This window comes from Neoarius graeffei, chromosome 4, assembly GCF_027579695.1.
Source record: "Neoarius graeffei isolate fNeoGra1 chromosome 4, fNeoGra1.pri, whole genome shotgun sequence".
Classification (NCBI taxonomy): Eukaryota; Metazoa; Chordata; class Actinopteri; order Siluriformes; family Ariidae; genus Neoarius; species Neoarius graeffei.
Genome location: NC_083572.1, coordinates 114062738 through 114078527, shown reverse-complemented (window position 1 = coordinate 114078527; position 15790 = coordinate 114062738). Strand labels below are relative to the sequence as shown.

At 41.6% G+C, this 15790-nt stretch overlaps 1 protein-coding gene across 1 annotated transcript in view; it reads right to left on the bottom strand.

Annotated features, from left to right (window-relative positions):
* Positions 1 to 1817: 1817 nt before the first annotated feature.
* LOC132884669 (zinc finger protein 271-like) overlaps positions 1818 to 15790 on the bottom strand; it is a 56443-nt gene continuing 42470 nt past the window's right edge. Inside the window, exon 5 of the mRNA XM_060918505.1 lies at positions 1818 to 4179. Coding sequence (XP_060774488.1) covers positions 3200 to 4179 — 980 coding nt within the window. The 3' untranslated portion in view covers positions 1818 to 3199. The remainder of the gene's footprint in view (positions 4180 to 15790) is intronic.

Here is a 15790-nt window from a genome sequence, read left to right as displayed (position 1 = left end):
ACAGGGTGCCCACTCACACCTGATTGTCATCCCATTGATTGAAAACACCTGACTCGAATTTCACCTTCAAATTAACTGCTAATCCTAGAGGTTCACATACTTTTGCCACTCACAGATATGTAATATTGGATCATTTTCCTCAATAAATAAATGGCCAAGTATAATATTTTTGTCTCATTTGTTTAACTGGGTTCTCTTTATGTACTTTTAGGACTTGTGTGAAAATCTGATGATGTTTTAAGGTCATATTCATGCAGAAATGTAGAAAATTCTAAAGGGTTCACAAACTTTCAAGCACCACTGTACATAGCCCTGGCAGTAACAACACCAAAACCCAACATGATAGATCTCTGCATGAAATGCAGAACTTGGCTGGAGTCAACTGGATTTATAGGCCTTCTGCTGTCCTCCCTTTTATTTTCATCCATGGACCATGGGTATGAAAAAGTTGCATATCGGTCATTGACAGTACATCACAGTTCTTTTAAGTTCGTTTCTTAAGACACGTGTCTTAAGAAATGAACTTAAAAGAATAGTTATAATTATCAGACATAATGAATTTTCACTACATAGTACATCACAGTGTACACGCCAGGCGTGTATATAGCCATAAACCGATTTCTAATGATATGGCTTCCCCATTCCAGAACACCCCCACTTTTGGAAAGCTTGATACGCCCCTGGGTGCGCTGCTCAGTCTATTCAACTGACATAACTTTTTGCTTTTAGGAGTTTGTTACTCTATAGATTCTTTATCTAAAAGTATGTTTGTTTCAAGATTGATGAAAAAAGTGTTTAACAAGGTGACTGATTTTCTGTTGGGGTCCCATAACTCTGAGATTTGTTGCAAAAATATTTCAGCAAGTTAGTCGCTTCTGTGTGTGTCTATCTTTGCCTGTCTAAGTTTGCATGCTTGTCTCAGATATCTGCCATAATTAAGAATATAACTCTTTCTTACAAATTGTAGATAACTAGTGAACCTGTTAGTTGTAGAGTTACTGAAATGTCTGATGCTTATCTGTCCATGCACTCTCCATACAGAACAACAGACAGTCCAGCAGATACAGAGGAAACTGACATTGTCTAGTTGTGAAAGTGACGTCGTTTACTTTTGAAAATAGTCCAGTGGCTGTTCTGGTCATAATGCATTACCTATAACTGCTTTTATCTTCGTGTTTTGTGTTTGAATCCTGAGGCAAAGTGTGACTTCTTGATGTAGTTTGGACATAAAAAAACCCCAGAAACTGCGAGCAGCTTAATAATAAACGTATCACAGAAATTTCTGAAATGAGAGATTGTGAGCTGAATTCTGGAATGTAGATAAGCTTTAAATATTCTCAAGTTCCGTAGCAATAATGTAAAATATTTCTGGCTTCTTTATGTTCTCTGTGTACTTAAATGTCTCATTTTAAACTTAACTTGATAATATAATGTAAATATATGATTTCTATTCACATAAAGTTAGTAAACATGTAATTTAAAAAAATACAAATGTTATAATGGACTTAAGTGATGATATATGTTTGTTTTTTATGTTTTTACATGCGATATTTAGCATTTCCTTTTTTTGGTGAAAATGGTGATTGCTGACATTACAAGAAGTAAAAATAAATTTGTTTGGGATGTAAATAAATGGTTAATACTGAGAAACCAGACTTGGCAAATTTTGCAAAGTAGGTTACACATGCGCCCTGACTATAACATTCATATCCAAGATGACATTCATGTCACTGTATGTAAACGTCTGACCACAACTGTTGGACTGGACAGGTTTGAGGTGAAAACAACCATCGACATCGTACGTTAATCTTTTATTGGAAAAAAACAAAAAAACACAGAAGGATTTGCTTTTCCATGACACTGAAACACAAATCTTCTATTCATGTCCATCCATTGGCAGTCTAATGTTTAACATTAATGTTTTATCAAATGTTTGTCCATGACAATATCAGACATGGTTTAGTGTGCGCGTTTTTAAAATTAAACCATACATGGTGTCATCAGTTGTTGTAGCTACACATTATAACCAGTAACATCAGTACCTGTATTAAAATTCAAAATAAAACTTGTGGCTGATACAAAGTGCTCAAGTGGATACTTGTCTCGTATGTATTTATTTATTTAACATTTTAAATCAGTTTTGTGTTTATACATAAAGTCTAAACTGTATGAACAGGAAGTGTGCGGTTATAAGAGACAAATGTAAATATAAAGATCCCAACTTGCAGAAATTCATGACTGACGTCTGCAGGTTTTATACCGATGCTACTGTACTTGTAATACTTATGGCCCTTTTCCACTACCCTTTTTCAGCTCGCTTCAGCCCGACACGGCTCGCGTTTCGACTACCGAAGAACAGCACGACTCAGCTCGCTTCAGCCCTGCTCAGCCCCCAAAACTCGCACGGTTTTGGAGTAGGGCTGAAGCGAGCCAAACCGAGCTGAGTGGGGCTGGGGGCGTGAGCAGACACTCCCCTGTGCACTGATTGGTGAGGAGGAGTGTCCTCACACGCCCACACACGCCCCGCGAGCACGCTGGGATCTGTAAACACCGTAAACCCGGAAGGAGAATTATGAGAATTTCTGAAGCCTTATGCGCCTCGCCTCATCTATACGCTCTTGCCAGTATGTTTTGGCGTTGTCGGTGACAACAAGCCACAGCACCAAGACCAGCAACACTAACGACTCCATGTCCTCCATGTTTATTGTTTACTATTCGGGTCGTGAGACTACCGCTTAAAAGATCACTGATGTCACTGTTTGCGCCGCCTAACGACATCACCTGACGTCCACCCACTTTCGCTAACTCCACCCAATGTGTCCACCCACTTCCAGCCAGCACGGTTCAGCGCGGTTGTAGTCGAAATGCAACTCCAACAGCCCCGCTCAGCTCGACACGGCTCAGCCCGACTCAGCCGCGTTGGTAGTGGAAAAGCGGCATTAGAGACTTTTAAACAGGTTAAGGAAACATGATTTGGAGGGAAAACCACCACATGATCATTTTTAAGACCATGGCTGACAAAGACTTGCTAAAAATTGACATAAAACTGTATGTTTCCATATAAATAAGTACAACTATTGTTTCAACAATTGCTAAATACATTTGCCTTTCAAAATGCTTATTCATCAATGGCCCACAGACAAAAAACTCCCCAAGCTGTATGATTACACATGCAATGTAAAGTGCTTCAAAATAAACCTCATAAGAACTGGAGCATGTCCTCGTTAACAGTTCTGTGTATGTGCTTGTGTCGCTGAAAATTTCTCTGGTCACTGAAACTCTTGCCGCACTCGGAGCAGTAATACGGCTTCTCGCCGGTGTGAACGCGCTGGTGACGCTGAAAGTTTTTATGGTCCCTGAAACTCTTGCCACACTCTGAGCAGTAGTAGGGCTTTTCCCCTGTATGGATGCGCTGGTGGATCTGGAGACTACCCTGTCGAGTAAAACTTTTCCCACACTGCGAGCAGTGATACGGCTTCTCTCCGGTGTGAACGCGCTGGTGGACTTGGAGAGTATTTCCTCGATTAAAGCTCTTCCCACAGTCTAAGCACTGATACGGTTTATCTCCTGTGTGAATGCGCAAATGTTGCTGGAGAGCACTCCTTTCTGTAAAACTCGTCCCACAGTGCGAACAGTGATACGGCTTCTCTCCCGTATGAATTCGCTCATGCTTTATGAGGTTACCTTTCTCGATAAAGCTCTTCCCGCACTGTGGACACTGATATGGCTTCTCTCCAGTGTGAATGCGCTGGTGCTTTTTCAGAGTACTCATCTGAGTGAAACTCTTCCCGCAGTGTGAGCAGAGATACGGCTTCTCTCCTGTGTGAATCTGCTGGTGCTGTTCCAGATTACTCTTCACAGAGAAACTTTTCCCACACTGGGAACAGAGATACGGCTTCTCTCCTGTGTGAATCCGGTGGTGTTCCCTGAGATGACTCTTTCTCGTGAAACTTTTCCCGCAGTGTGAACAGTGATGAATTTGTCTCTGCCCATGTGTGGGGGAGGTGTTTATGTAGAAAGAGGAGTTTTGTTGACTAGTAGGGCTCTCTGTGGGTTCCAGAGGCTCACACTTAATCTCCTCTACTTTCATCCTAGTTGGATCACTTGATGTTCTTGCAGAGGTCAGTTTGAGAGGTGAGAAACGGAAGACAGCAGGAGAACACTTGAAACAGGAATGTAATCATATCTGGATCAGAAAAAAAAAAAGTGAAAAATGGTGAATGGCTCAAGAACAAACATTACACTACTATATCAGAACATCAGGGTCGAGTCTCTTGGCAGGAACTCCTGTCTTCCTCCACACATGACCAATTAACCCAGGTTCTCCATGCTCCTATCTGTACTTATGACTCACCTCCTGCTACTATGGAGGAGCTCACCTGTAATATGGTCCAATTTTCCTAAACCATTCAGAACCTTGGGGTCATTTTCAATCAAACACATGCAAACTCCCTGGTTAAAAGATAACTGTTTTCCACTTTCATACTGTCGCATGCCTTTCATAAAGCTCCCACTGTAATGCTTATTCATGCCTTTATTGCCTCATGTTTAGATGACTGCAGTGCCCTTCCTTTTGACCTCCAATTTTAAACAATCGCTCACTTGCAATACATTCAGAATTCAGCAGCCAGACTTCTCACTCATACTAAACGTACAGCTTGCATCACCCCTGCTCTTTATAATCTGCACTGGTTGCCAGTTTCTTTTTGCATCCAGTACAAACTCCTGCTTTACACTTAAGGCCTTTCATGGCCTCACTCCCATCTACCTACAAGACCTGTTACATCCGTACACCACTACCACATGATAAGATCAACTGATTCTGGTCTATTATTGATTCTTAAATATAGGCTTTCTTCCATGGTAGATCTTCCGGTGTCACGGCTCTATAGCTGCGCTACACCCTTGTATAACCCTAGCAGAGGAGTTGGTTTTATTGAAAACGGTGAATGGGTTACCTGAAGAAATTAGGTGCCACACAGTGATAGACAATCTCATGCTGCTTGGTGGACATCACTGACAGTGATCTTGTCTAAAAGAACACAAGCATTAAGAAGCAGTAGGCACCAAGAGGGACAGAAAGACTCTCCTCAATCCCAGGCTGACGATGTGTTCTAAACTTAACCAGTGGGCCATACAGGCCCAGTTACAAAGTGCTTCCAGTTCCCACATCCTGTAACTGCACACCCATGGCAACTCCAAAGCAAAACCTTTTCTTAGACAAGCTTTGGGTCCCCCTGGCTGAGACAAGGACTCGCCTCCATTTGGAGTGTTTAGGATCTGTCTTCAAACTTTCTTCAGGGGAACTCTCATCTCATCTCATTATCTGTAGCTGCTTTATCCTGTTCTATAGGGTCACAGGCGAGCTGGATCCTATCCCAGCTGACTACGGGCGAAAGGCGGGGTTCACCCTGGACAAGTCGCCAGGTCATCACAGGGCTGACACATAGACACAGACAACCATTCACACTCACATTCACACCTACACTCAATTTAGAGTCACCAGTTAACCTAACCTGCATGTCTTTGGACTGTGGGGGAAACCGGAGCACCCGGAGGAAACCCACGCGGACACGGGGAGAACATGCAAACTCCGCACAGAAAGGCCCTCGCCGGCCACGGGGCTCGAACCCAGGACCTTCTTGCTGTGAGGCGACAGCGCTAACCACTACACCACTGTGCCGCCCCAGGGGAACTCTGTTTTCAGTAAAACCAATTCATCAATGGAACAGAAGTGAAGGAGAGTGTAAGCAGGTTGGAATGGATGGAGAGAGTCAGGAGTGATTTGTGACAGAAGGTCACCAGCAAGAGTGAAAGTGTACAAGACAGTAGTAAGAGCAGCAATGTTGTACAGTTCGGAGACAAAAAGGCAGGAGGTTGAACTGCAGGTAGCAGAGCTGAAGATGCTGAGATTCTCATTGGGAGTGACTAAGTTGGACAGGACTAGAAAGGAGAATATTTGAGGGACAGGACATGTAGGACGGCTTGGAGACAAAGTGAAAGAGGTGAGATCGAGATGATTTGGACACAGACAGAGGAGAGATCCAGAGAATACTGGGAAAAGAATGCTGGACATGCCAGGCAGAAGGAAAAGAGGAAGACCAAAGATGAGCTTTATGAATGTGGTGAAGGAGGACATGAGGATGGTTGGTGTGACAGAAGGTGATACAGAGGACAGGAGGAACATTATCTACCATGGAGACCCCTAACGGGAACAGCTGAAAGAAGAAGAGGATCCATCTTTAAGCTGCTAATCCCCGTGAATAAACAACTGGAATGATCACTAAATATTACAGGGGGTTCAAACCCCAAACCCACCTTTTCCCAAACACTGTTACATTACCCAAGATATATAGTCAAGGGGAATGAGATTAAAGACACGCATATTCTTAGCAAGCTAACACTGGCTTTTAATTAACACTAATCTAGTGATCAATTAATCAGGTAACAATTAGCCTTAATTTGTACAAATTTCCACGGTTCACTAGTGGTGAATTCCAAAGGACCCCTATTTGTGTACATGTAGTGCGCTACAGAGTGTGTAAACAGCACTAGTTTATATCCTGTGTAGTGCGCTACAGAGTGTGTAAACAGCACTAGTTTATATCCTGTGTAGTGCACTACAGAGCGTGTAAACGGCACTAGTTTATATCCTGTGTAGTGCGCTACAGAGCGTGTAAACGGCACTAGTTTATATCCTGTGTAGTGCGCTACAGAGCGTGTAAACGGCACTAGTTTATATCCTGTGTAGTGCACTACAGAGCGTGTAAACGGCACTAGTTTATATCCTGTGTAGTGCACTACAGAGCGTGTAAACGGCACTAGTTTATATCCCGTGTAGTGCGCTACAGAGCGTGTAAACGGCACTAGTTTATATCCCGTGTAGTGCGCTACAGTGTGTAAACGGCACTAGTTTATATCCCGTGTAGTGCGCTACAGTGTGTAAACGGCACTAGTTTATATCCTGTGTAGTGCGCTACAGAGTGTGTAAACGGCACTAGTTTATATCCTGTGTAGTGCGCTACAGAGTGTGTAAACAGCACTAGTTTATATCCCGTGTAGTGCGCTACAGAGCGTGTAAACGGCACTAGTTTATATCCCGTGTAGTGCGCTACAGTGTGTAAACGGCACTAGTTTATATCCCGTGTAGTGCGCTACAGTGTGTAAACGGCACTAGTTTATATCCTGTGTAGTGCGCTACAGAGCGTGTAAACGGCACTAGTTTATAACCCGTGTAGCGCGCTACAGTGTGTGTAAACGGCACTAGTTTATAACCCGTGTAGTGCACTACAGAGTGTGTAAACGGCACTAGTTTATATCCTGTGTAGTGCGCTACAGAGCGTGTAAACGGCACTAGTTTATAACCCGTGTAGCGCGCTACAGTGTGTGTAAACGGCACTAGTTTATATCCCGTGTAGTGCGCTACAGAGCGTGTAAACGGCACTAGTTTATATCCCGTGTAGTGCGCTACAGAGCGTGTAAAGGGCACTAGTTTATATCCTGTGTAGTGCGCTACAGAGTGTGTAAACGGCACTAGTTTATATCCTGTGTAGTGCGCTACAGAGCGTGTAAACGGCACTAGTTTATATCCCGTGTAGTGCGCTACAGAGTGTGTAAAGGGCACTAGTTTATATCCCGTGTAGTGCGCTACAGAGTGTGTAAAGGGCACTAGTTTATATCCCGTGTAGTGCGCTACAGAGTGTGTAAAGGGCACTAGTTTATATCCCGTGTAGTGCGCTACAGAGTGTGTAAAGGGCACTAGTTTATATCCTGTGTAGTGCGCTACAGAGCGTGTAAACGGCACTAGTTTATATCCTGTGTAGTGCGCTACAGAGTGTGTAAAGGGCACTAGTTTATATCCTGTGTAGTGCGCTACAGAGCGTGTAAACGGCACTAGTTTATATCCTGTGTAGTGCGCTACAGAGTGTGTAAACGGCACTAGTTTATATCCTGTGTAGTGCGCTACAGAGTGTGTAAACGGCACTAGTTTATATCCTGTGTAGTGCGCTACAGAGTGTGTAAAGGGCACTAGTTTATATCCTGTGTAGTGCGCTACAGAGTGTGTAAACGGCACTAGTTTATATCCTGTGTAGTGCGCTACAGAGTGTGTAAAGGGCACTAGTTTATATCCTGTGTAGTGCGCTACAGAGTGTGTAAAGGGCACTAGTTTATATCCTGTGTAGTGCGCTACAGAGTGTGTAAAGGGCACTAGTTTATATCCTGTGTAGTGCGCTACAGAGTGTGTAAACGGCACTAGTTTATATCCTGTGTAGTGCGCTACAGAGCGTGTAAACGGCACTAGTTTATATCCTGTGTAGTGCGCTACAGAGTGTGTAAAGGGCACTAGTTTATATCCTGTGTAGTGCGCTACAGAGCGTGTAAACGGCACTAGTTTATATCCTGTGTAGTGCGCTACAGAGCGTGTAAAGGGCACTAGTTTATATCCTGTGTAGTGCGCTACAGAGTGTGTAAACGGCACTAGTTTATATCCTGTGTAGTGCGCTACAGAGTGTGTAAAGGGCACTAGTTTATATCCTGTGTAGTGCACTAGCATAGGAAGTAGACTCCCATTTGGGACTGAGCCACTGTTAGCCGAGTTGAACTTACCTTGATGTTTCCAGCAGAACGCAGTTAACCACCTCAAATCCCCCACAACGGATCAGATGGAACTGTGGGGGTAAAACCCTGTCAGAAAGAGTTTAATGGAAGCAATCGTCTTCTTCTCCTGCTCTGAATGTGTGGTGAACCGCGATCTCGACGCTCACAGCGCCTCCTGCTGGAGCAAATCAACATTACATACAGATTCAAAAATCCGAAAAGCGCTTGATTCTCTCTCCTTTTTATTTATAAATCTCATCTCATCTCATTATCTGTAGCCGCTTTATCCTGTTCTACAGGGTCGCAGGCGAGCTGGATCCTATCCCAGCTGACTACGGGTGAAAGGCGGGGTTCACCCTGGACAAGTCGCCAGGTCATCACAGGGCTGACACATAGACACAGACAACCATTCACACTCACATTCACACCTACGCTCAATTTAGAGTCACCAGTTAACCTAACCTGCATGTCTTTAAATTTATTAGAGATTTATATTTGTTGTATATTTAATTTTTATTTATTTTATTTCTAAAAATGTAGTAAGAAATAATGAAAATATTTTTGTTAAACGCAAAAACATACATGTGAACCTTTAGTTCCCCATGCATGCCCGGCTTACACAATCTGTCCTTTTCCCTTACAGACACCCATGAGCTCTTATACACGAGAAAAAACTCCAGGCTCTAACACTGGGGAACACAAGTTTTGTTGAGTTTGGTCTGACAGCTGTTTTTAACTAATTTTTGGGTGCGGAATCCAAAACTCATCTCAGTTTTTCTCTATCACGTCAAGTTTTTGAACGATAGGATCCCCGTTTTCTTAAAAAATATGAAAAATACTGTACTTAACAGATATGTGCTTGTTTTATAAAAATGTATAAATATTGACATACAATGAAATATGAAAGAAACAGGCATGACTGCAATGTTTATTTAACATGTTTTTACAAAGGATATGGCTACTGTAATTATAATTGTGTGCAAGAAGAAGAAGAAGAAACCTTTATTCGTCACATGCACACTTCAAGCACAGTGAAATTCATCCTCTGCATTTAACCCATCTGAAGCAGTGAACACACACACACACACACTCAGAGCAGTGGGCAGCCACCTTGCTCAAGGCCGCCCCATGTTAACCTAACTGCATGTCTTTGGACTGTGGGGGAAACCAGAGCACCTGGAGGAAACCCACACAGACATGGGGAGAACATGCAAACTCCACACAGAAAGGCCCTCGCCGGCCGCTGGGTTCGAACCCGGAACCTTCTTGCTGTGAGGCGACCGTGCTAACCACTACACCACCGTGCCGCCTGTGCAAGTAGTTAAGGTAAAAAATTATGTTTATAGCTCTTTCTGGAGTGTTCAACTTGAGGACTATCGCATTTGATGCTCCAACAATAGTCAGCCATCATATTCACATCCCATCTACCCTGATAACGTTCTTCCATAACCTTCAAATAGTTTTACTACACTGGAATTTTGCTTATCTGGAGGGTAACTGTGGAGAAAAAACTTGACCTGCTAGAAAAAAAAACTGACTGCAATTTTGGAATCAGCATGCCAATTTTAATTTTAATCAGCATAAAAATCTAACTCAACAGAACATTTTTTTTTTCAAATTGTTCTCCAGTGTAATCCAAAGCACTGATTGTTTTATTCCACATTATACACTCTAAGAAAATGATCCATGGGGTTGGTAAGTCTCGCTCAAAGTGACTGAGCACGCGCTGGGTTTGTTAGTCAGCCATCGCAGCAGCAGGGCGGAGACTCTGCTGGGACCCCACAGGAGCGGCCACGCCCTCATTCAGCGGGTGGTTCTAACAGCCCGAGCGTGCAGGTCCCCGCTGCCCACTTCTTCACAGTAGTTTGTGTGCATTTTCTCTTGTTTTTCATCTTAATAGTCAAAAACCGTTAAATAAAATTTACTGTCCTTAAGCTGCACAAGTTGTAGCACCACAGCCTTCTGAGTGACCTACATTCAAGAAACTTAAAATGAAGCGGGCCTGTAAAATTTGCAAATTTGAAACACCAAGAAAGACAGATCTATTAAAGCATTATCGACTTAGACATGGCCATGGTGGAGAATCTGTCCCTTGTCTTTATTGGGAGTGCTATTGCTGATTTAAAGCATGGGGCAGCCTGCAAACCCACCTGTCAGGAAGTCACTCCACCCCTGAGACGGTGACATTGCCCACTGTACTGCCATTTAAATGTCCATGTTGCCCCTTCAACACTATTCCCACAGAAAGAGAATACTTTGAGCATCATTTAAAGAAACAGGAAACTGTGAAAAAAGAAAGAAAGCACAACTTTATTCATCACACACTTGTGAAATTTCCTCTCTGCATTTAACCCATCTGAAGCAGTGAACACACACATGAGCCAGGGATGAGAATTTTCCGCCGATCGGCGGATTTCCGACTTTTTCAGACCAAAATGATCGTTTTTGAGATCAATGTAAATCCGTTGAGAAATTTTCAGGGGTGTGCGTGGGTGTGGTTAACGATCTGTGGTCACCTTATAACGTCTTGATTCTTGGTGGGCTCCGGGTTAACACACTCAAGTCTTTCGACATGTCGTAATTAACATTCACTTTTGTGACAATGTTCGACTTATTTGCGGTAGAATTTTTGGGAAATCCCATCGCGTGCAGCGTATAAACAAGTGCGCATGCTCTCCACGCGTGGCTTGCAATTGCGGTTCACCAACCGTGCACACTGTTTGACGATACGCATTGGTAATATCGGAAAGACCCATGCATTCAGGCGGGATATTTTAGCATATCGACAATGGCGGGCGGCACGGTGGTGTAGTGGTTAGCGCTGTCGCCTCACAGCATGAAGGTCCTGGGTTCGAGCCCCGTGGCCGGCGAGGGTCTTTCTGTGCGGAGTTTGCATGTTCTCCCCGTGTCCGCGTGGGTTTCCTCCGGGTGCTCCGGTTTCCCCCCACAGTCCAAAGACATGCAGGTTAGGTTAACTGGTGACTCTAAATTGAGCGTAGGTGTGAATGTGAGTGTGAATGGTTGTCTGTGTCTATGTGTCAGCCCTGTGATGACCTGGCGACTTGTCCAGGGTGAACCCCGCCTTTCGCCCGTAGTCAGCTGGGATAGGATCCAGCTCGCCTGCGACCCTGTAGAACAGGATAAAGCGGCTAGAGATAATGAGATGAGATGAGATTGACAATGGCAAAAGCCCTAGATAAGAAAGAAGAGGATTGAGCGAGGGAGATTGATAAAGGTGCAGGAATAAAGAACTGTTTTCGATGGGAGATCGACAAGCAGACTGTCACAACGAAGCTCGGTGATCACATATGGAAAATAGACGTCCCAGGAAAAGTACTTTGCTCATTGTGTTCTGACATGATAAACTCCACTAGTAGAGGGGCGAGGACTATCGAACTTCACATACACACCAAAAAACACAAAGGTAGGTTGAAAATAATTTTTGCCTGTTCAATGATTCATTATATTTATAATGTATATCGCACGAATCAATGCCATGGCATCTTTTATAAATGGGGTTAGCTTATCTAATGTAGCTTGTTGGGGAGAATCATAGTATCATATCTATATTTCTGATAAAATTTTAGGTATGATAGCATGTATAACTCTCTTACTTATTGCTCATTTCATGGGGGGACGGGGAGATTGCTGGCATGTGCCGTGCGGGAGCGTCTGCCCACATTTTTTTAGGCCGAGATGAACTTACATTTTTTGATTTAAAAAAACCTCCAACATGTAATGCCCATTGTACATGCCTGTTCTTTAATTCAAAATCACCATCTTGATCTTCAAATTGACCGTATGGTATCTGTATTACATTACACAACATCCTGTCCAGATAAAACCTAATTAGCCCTGGTGAAAAATAAATATACTTTATTGTATTTAAAGTATATTCATATTTTCAATAGTATATTGAAAATGTACTTACACAAATTGTACTTTTTTAAATATATAAAAAAAGTATACTAACATCACACTTTCACGCTAACACTTTTAACACACTTTAAAATAATTATACTATATTACACTTTATAGAAATATATTATACTAAAATATACTTTAAGTGAAAGTTGTGTGTAATGTAGCACAAAAAAGTACACTACATACACTTCAAGTTGCACTTTTCTACAATTTAATTACAATTAAAATATATTTAGTACAAAATTAGTTGTTCCAAAATAGCATGCCTCAAGTTAACTAATCATAAACACACTTGAAGTATATTGATGATTAGTGTGGCTTCAAGTACACAAAAGTATGCTCAATTTTAGTACACTTAGCACATTTATTTTTCACCAGGGAGTAACACAACAGGAAGTGATGAGTGATGTTGAATGTTGCCTGCTTAATATGCAAGACCTCCTGCGACCATGATAACATCAGAAGAACGCTGAAGAGAATTATATGATAGAACTTTTTTCTGGTTTGCACTTCATTGTAAAGGATTAGAGCATTCAAAGACATGAATAGCAAAAATGCAGAAATATAATACTGTAGAGCTCGTTTATATTAAAAGGTGCATTGATTTTTTTGAAATCATCAAATGTGAATTGATTAAAAACAAGTCTCTTGTACCAGATTAATCATTTTCACCTGGGAGTCCACCAAGAAGGGGAATTTATTTCCAAATAAATTGCAAATTTTTGCTGATAAAATTATTAGTTTTGGGGTAAAAAAAAAAAAAAAAGCCAAAAATCATTAGCTCCCGCCCCCTGGGCCCCGCTGGGTGCCTGCGGCCCCCACACCCCTGGCTTTTTTAATATTTTTCATTCTCATCCCTGGTGAGCAGTGAGCACACACACACCCACCCATACCCAGAGCAGTGGGCAGCCATGCTAACAGCACCCGGGGAGCAGTTGGGAGTTCAGTCCCTCGCTCAAAGGCACCTCAGCCCAAGGCCGTCCCATATTAACCTAACCACATGTCTTTGGACTGTGGGGGAAACCGGAGCACCCGGAGGAAACCCACGCGGACACGGGGAGAACATGCAAACTCCGCACAGAAAGGTCCTCGCCGGCCTCTGGGCTCGAACCCAGAACCTTCTTGCTGTGAGGCGGCCATGCTAACCACTACACCATTGTGCCATGTGTTGCGTTTTTGAAAATTGTCCTTTCTAAACAAACATTTATGGAACGTTTGCTTCTCATAGGAGCTGGAAACACACTCCTCACACCATTGATGACTTTAAGCCTGAGCTTTTGAAGAGGTATGTCAATCCCCTAAATGCAGGGGACAATCCTGTGGATGAGGGTGCAGTGAATAGATAACTGTGGCTGTGTAAAGTGTTGTACAATTAAACAAAAAATAGCGGGGGCATGTTTACATAAAGGAACTGTGTGTCTATGTGGAAATTTTCCCACTACAAATCCTTAAAACATTTATATTGATTCTGGCCTACCAGGATGGTGATGGGGATATTACGGGCGAACTGATGAAGATTGTCACAACATGAGGTGGCATACCGTACCTGCAGCCCGTGCAAAGATCGTCCTGGAGGGAACAGAGGTCCTAACGGATGTGGATATTCCCAGAGCCTGTGCCTTGCTAATGGGGCTGATATACGCACTCAATCTCAGCTACCCAAAAGAACTGAAAAATACTTTGCGTTTCAAAAGATATTCCTCGAGTTGGATGATCTGAAAGCAAGTCCTAAGGTAATGTTGCTAAAAAATAAACTGCTGTGCAAAAAAAAAAGTGACGAGTTAGACAATTAAACTGTCCTCAAATTAAAGAGGAAATATTGCACTGTTATTTGCAATGTGTTGTTTACATACTGTATAGTCAGTGTACTGTTGAGTTTATTAACTACACCTAGTTCAAAGTAATGTACTTTTATACAAAAGAACTCAAATCAGTCTCAAGAGCATGACTGTCAATATGTTCAATCTTTGAGACAGTTTTACAGGGCTATTTTATGTTGTAAGTTTCCTGATTTATTTTATGAAGGCTACATTTTTGTGTACTATTACAATGTCAATATACACTCAGTCCTGTTACTGTAAATGAGATGCTGACTGGTGTTTAAATAAACAGATCATAAAACTGGAATTTAAACGTGATTTATTTTGACTTAGATAAATAAGTTCTTGTACTAAAAAAAAAATTTAGGTAACAATTTGCATGGACATTTCTGAGTAGAATGAAAGGAAAAGAAATAAGTTAGAATAACTAAAAAGGAGTAATTTTAACACAATTAAAATTAAGTCAGTTCAACTTAAATAAGTTTGTAAAGGACAAGGCAAATCATGTTGCTTGTACTAAAGTAGTTGAGTTGACCTAACTAGAGAAGTCTTGTGGCATGTACTCAATACTAGGCAAGTTGAAATAACTTGAAAATATCCATGCAAATTGTTACATCAATTTTTTACGTTGAGCCAGCACATCATTTGTTAGAGTATTACTCCTATTGTAATAGGCATATTTATCACACTGCATCAAGTTAAAGGGATCAAATAAGCATGTACTGAATAAAAAGAAATTTTAGATCCCAGAGAAAACAACTGAATTAAAAAGGACTATATGTCCAGTCAAGTCAACAATTATCTACTGAAGAGAATGACTGAACTATAAACTTAATTATTTAATATACATTGTATCAGTAATACCAGAATTATTGATGTAAATTTTGCAAATAAAATGTATTAATATTAAATAGTTCATAAAAATTACACAAAGTTCTTTGACAAAGTGTTGACATCACCTACAATATTACATTCCACCGAAGAAAATTACTGGAAATATAACAGCAGTACTAAGTCGGTATGTTAATTAAAATAGTAGGTTACATGTAATAAATTATATATAATCATGTCAAACAGGAAATGAAGGTTAGTAAAAGTTCCATTTGAGAAAAAAAAAAGTGTTGACACCACAAGTAGTGTTCGATCCAACTAAAGATGACTGAACCACATCAAGTATATTATGTAAACAAGGATAAGTGAAAATAATAAATTAAGCTGAAAATCTTCCCAGTAATTTATAACAAGAATTTGAATCTTATTCCTTTTTGGAGTGTTCTTTGTTGTACAAAGATGTTGCAGATTTGGCACGAGCTATAATATCACTGCTTGGGTCGCAGTTGTAGCTCCTCATCACACTTCATTTTAATTTGCAGATCTGCAGTTCATGTGTCTGCAGCCATATTTTTTCTGTCCTCAGGATGAATTTCCCTAACCAATGAAAAAGCCCT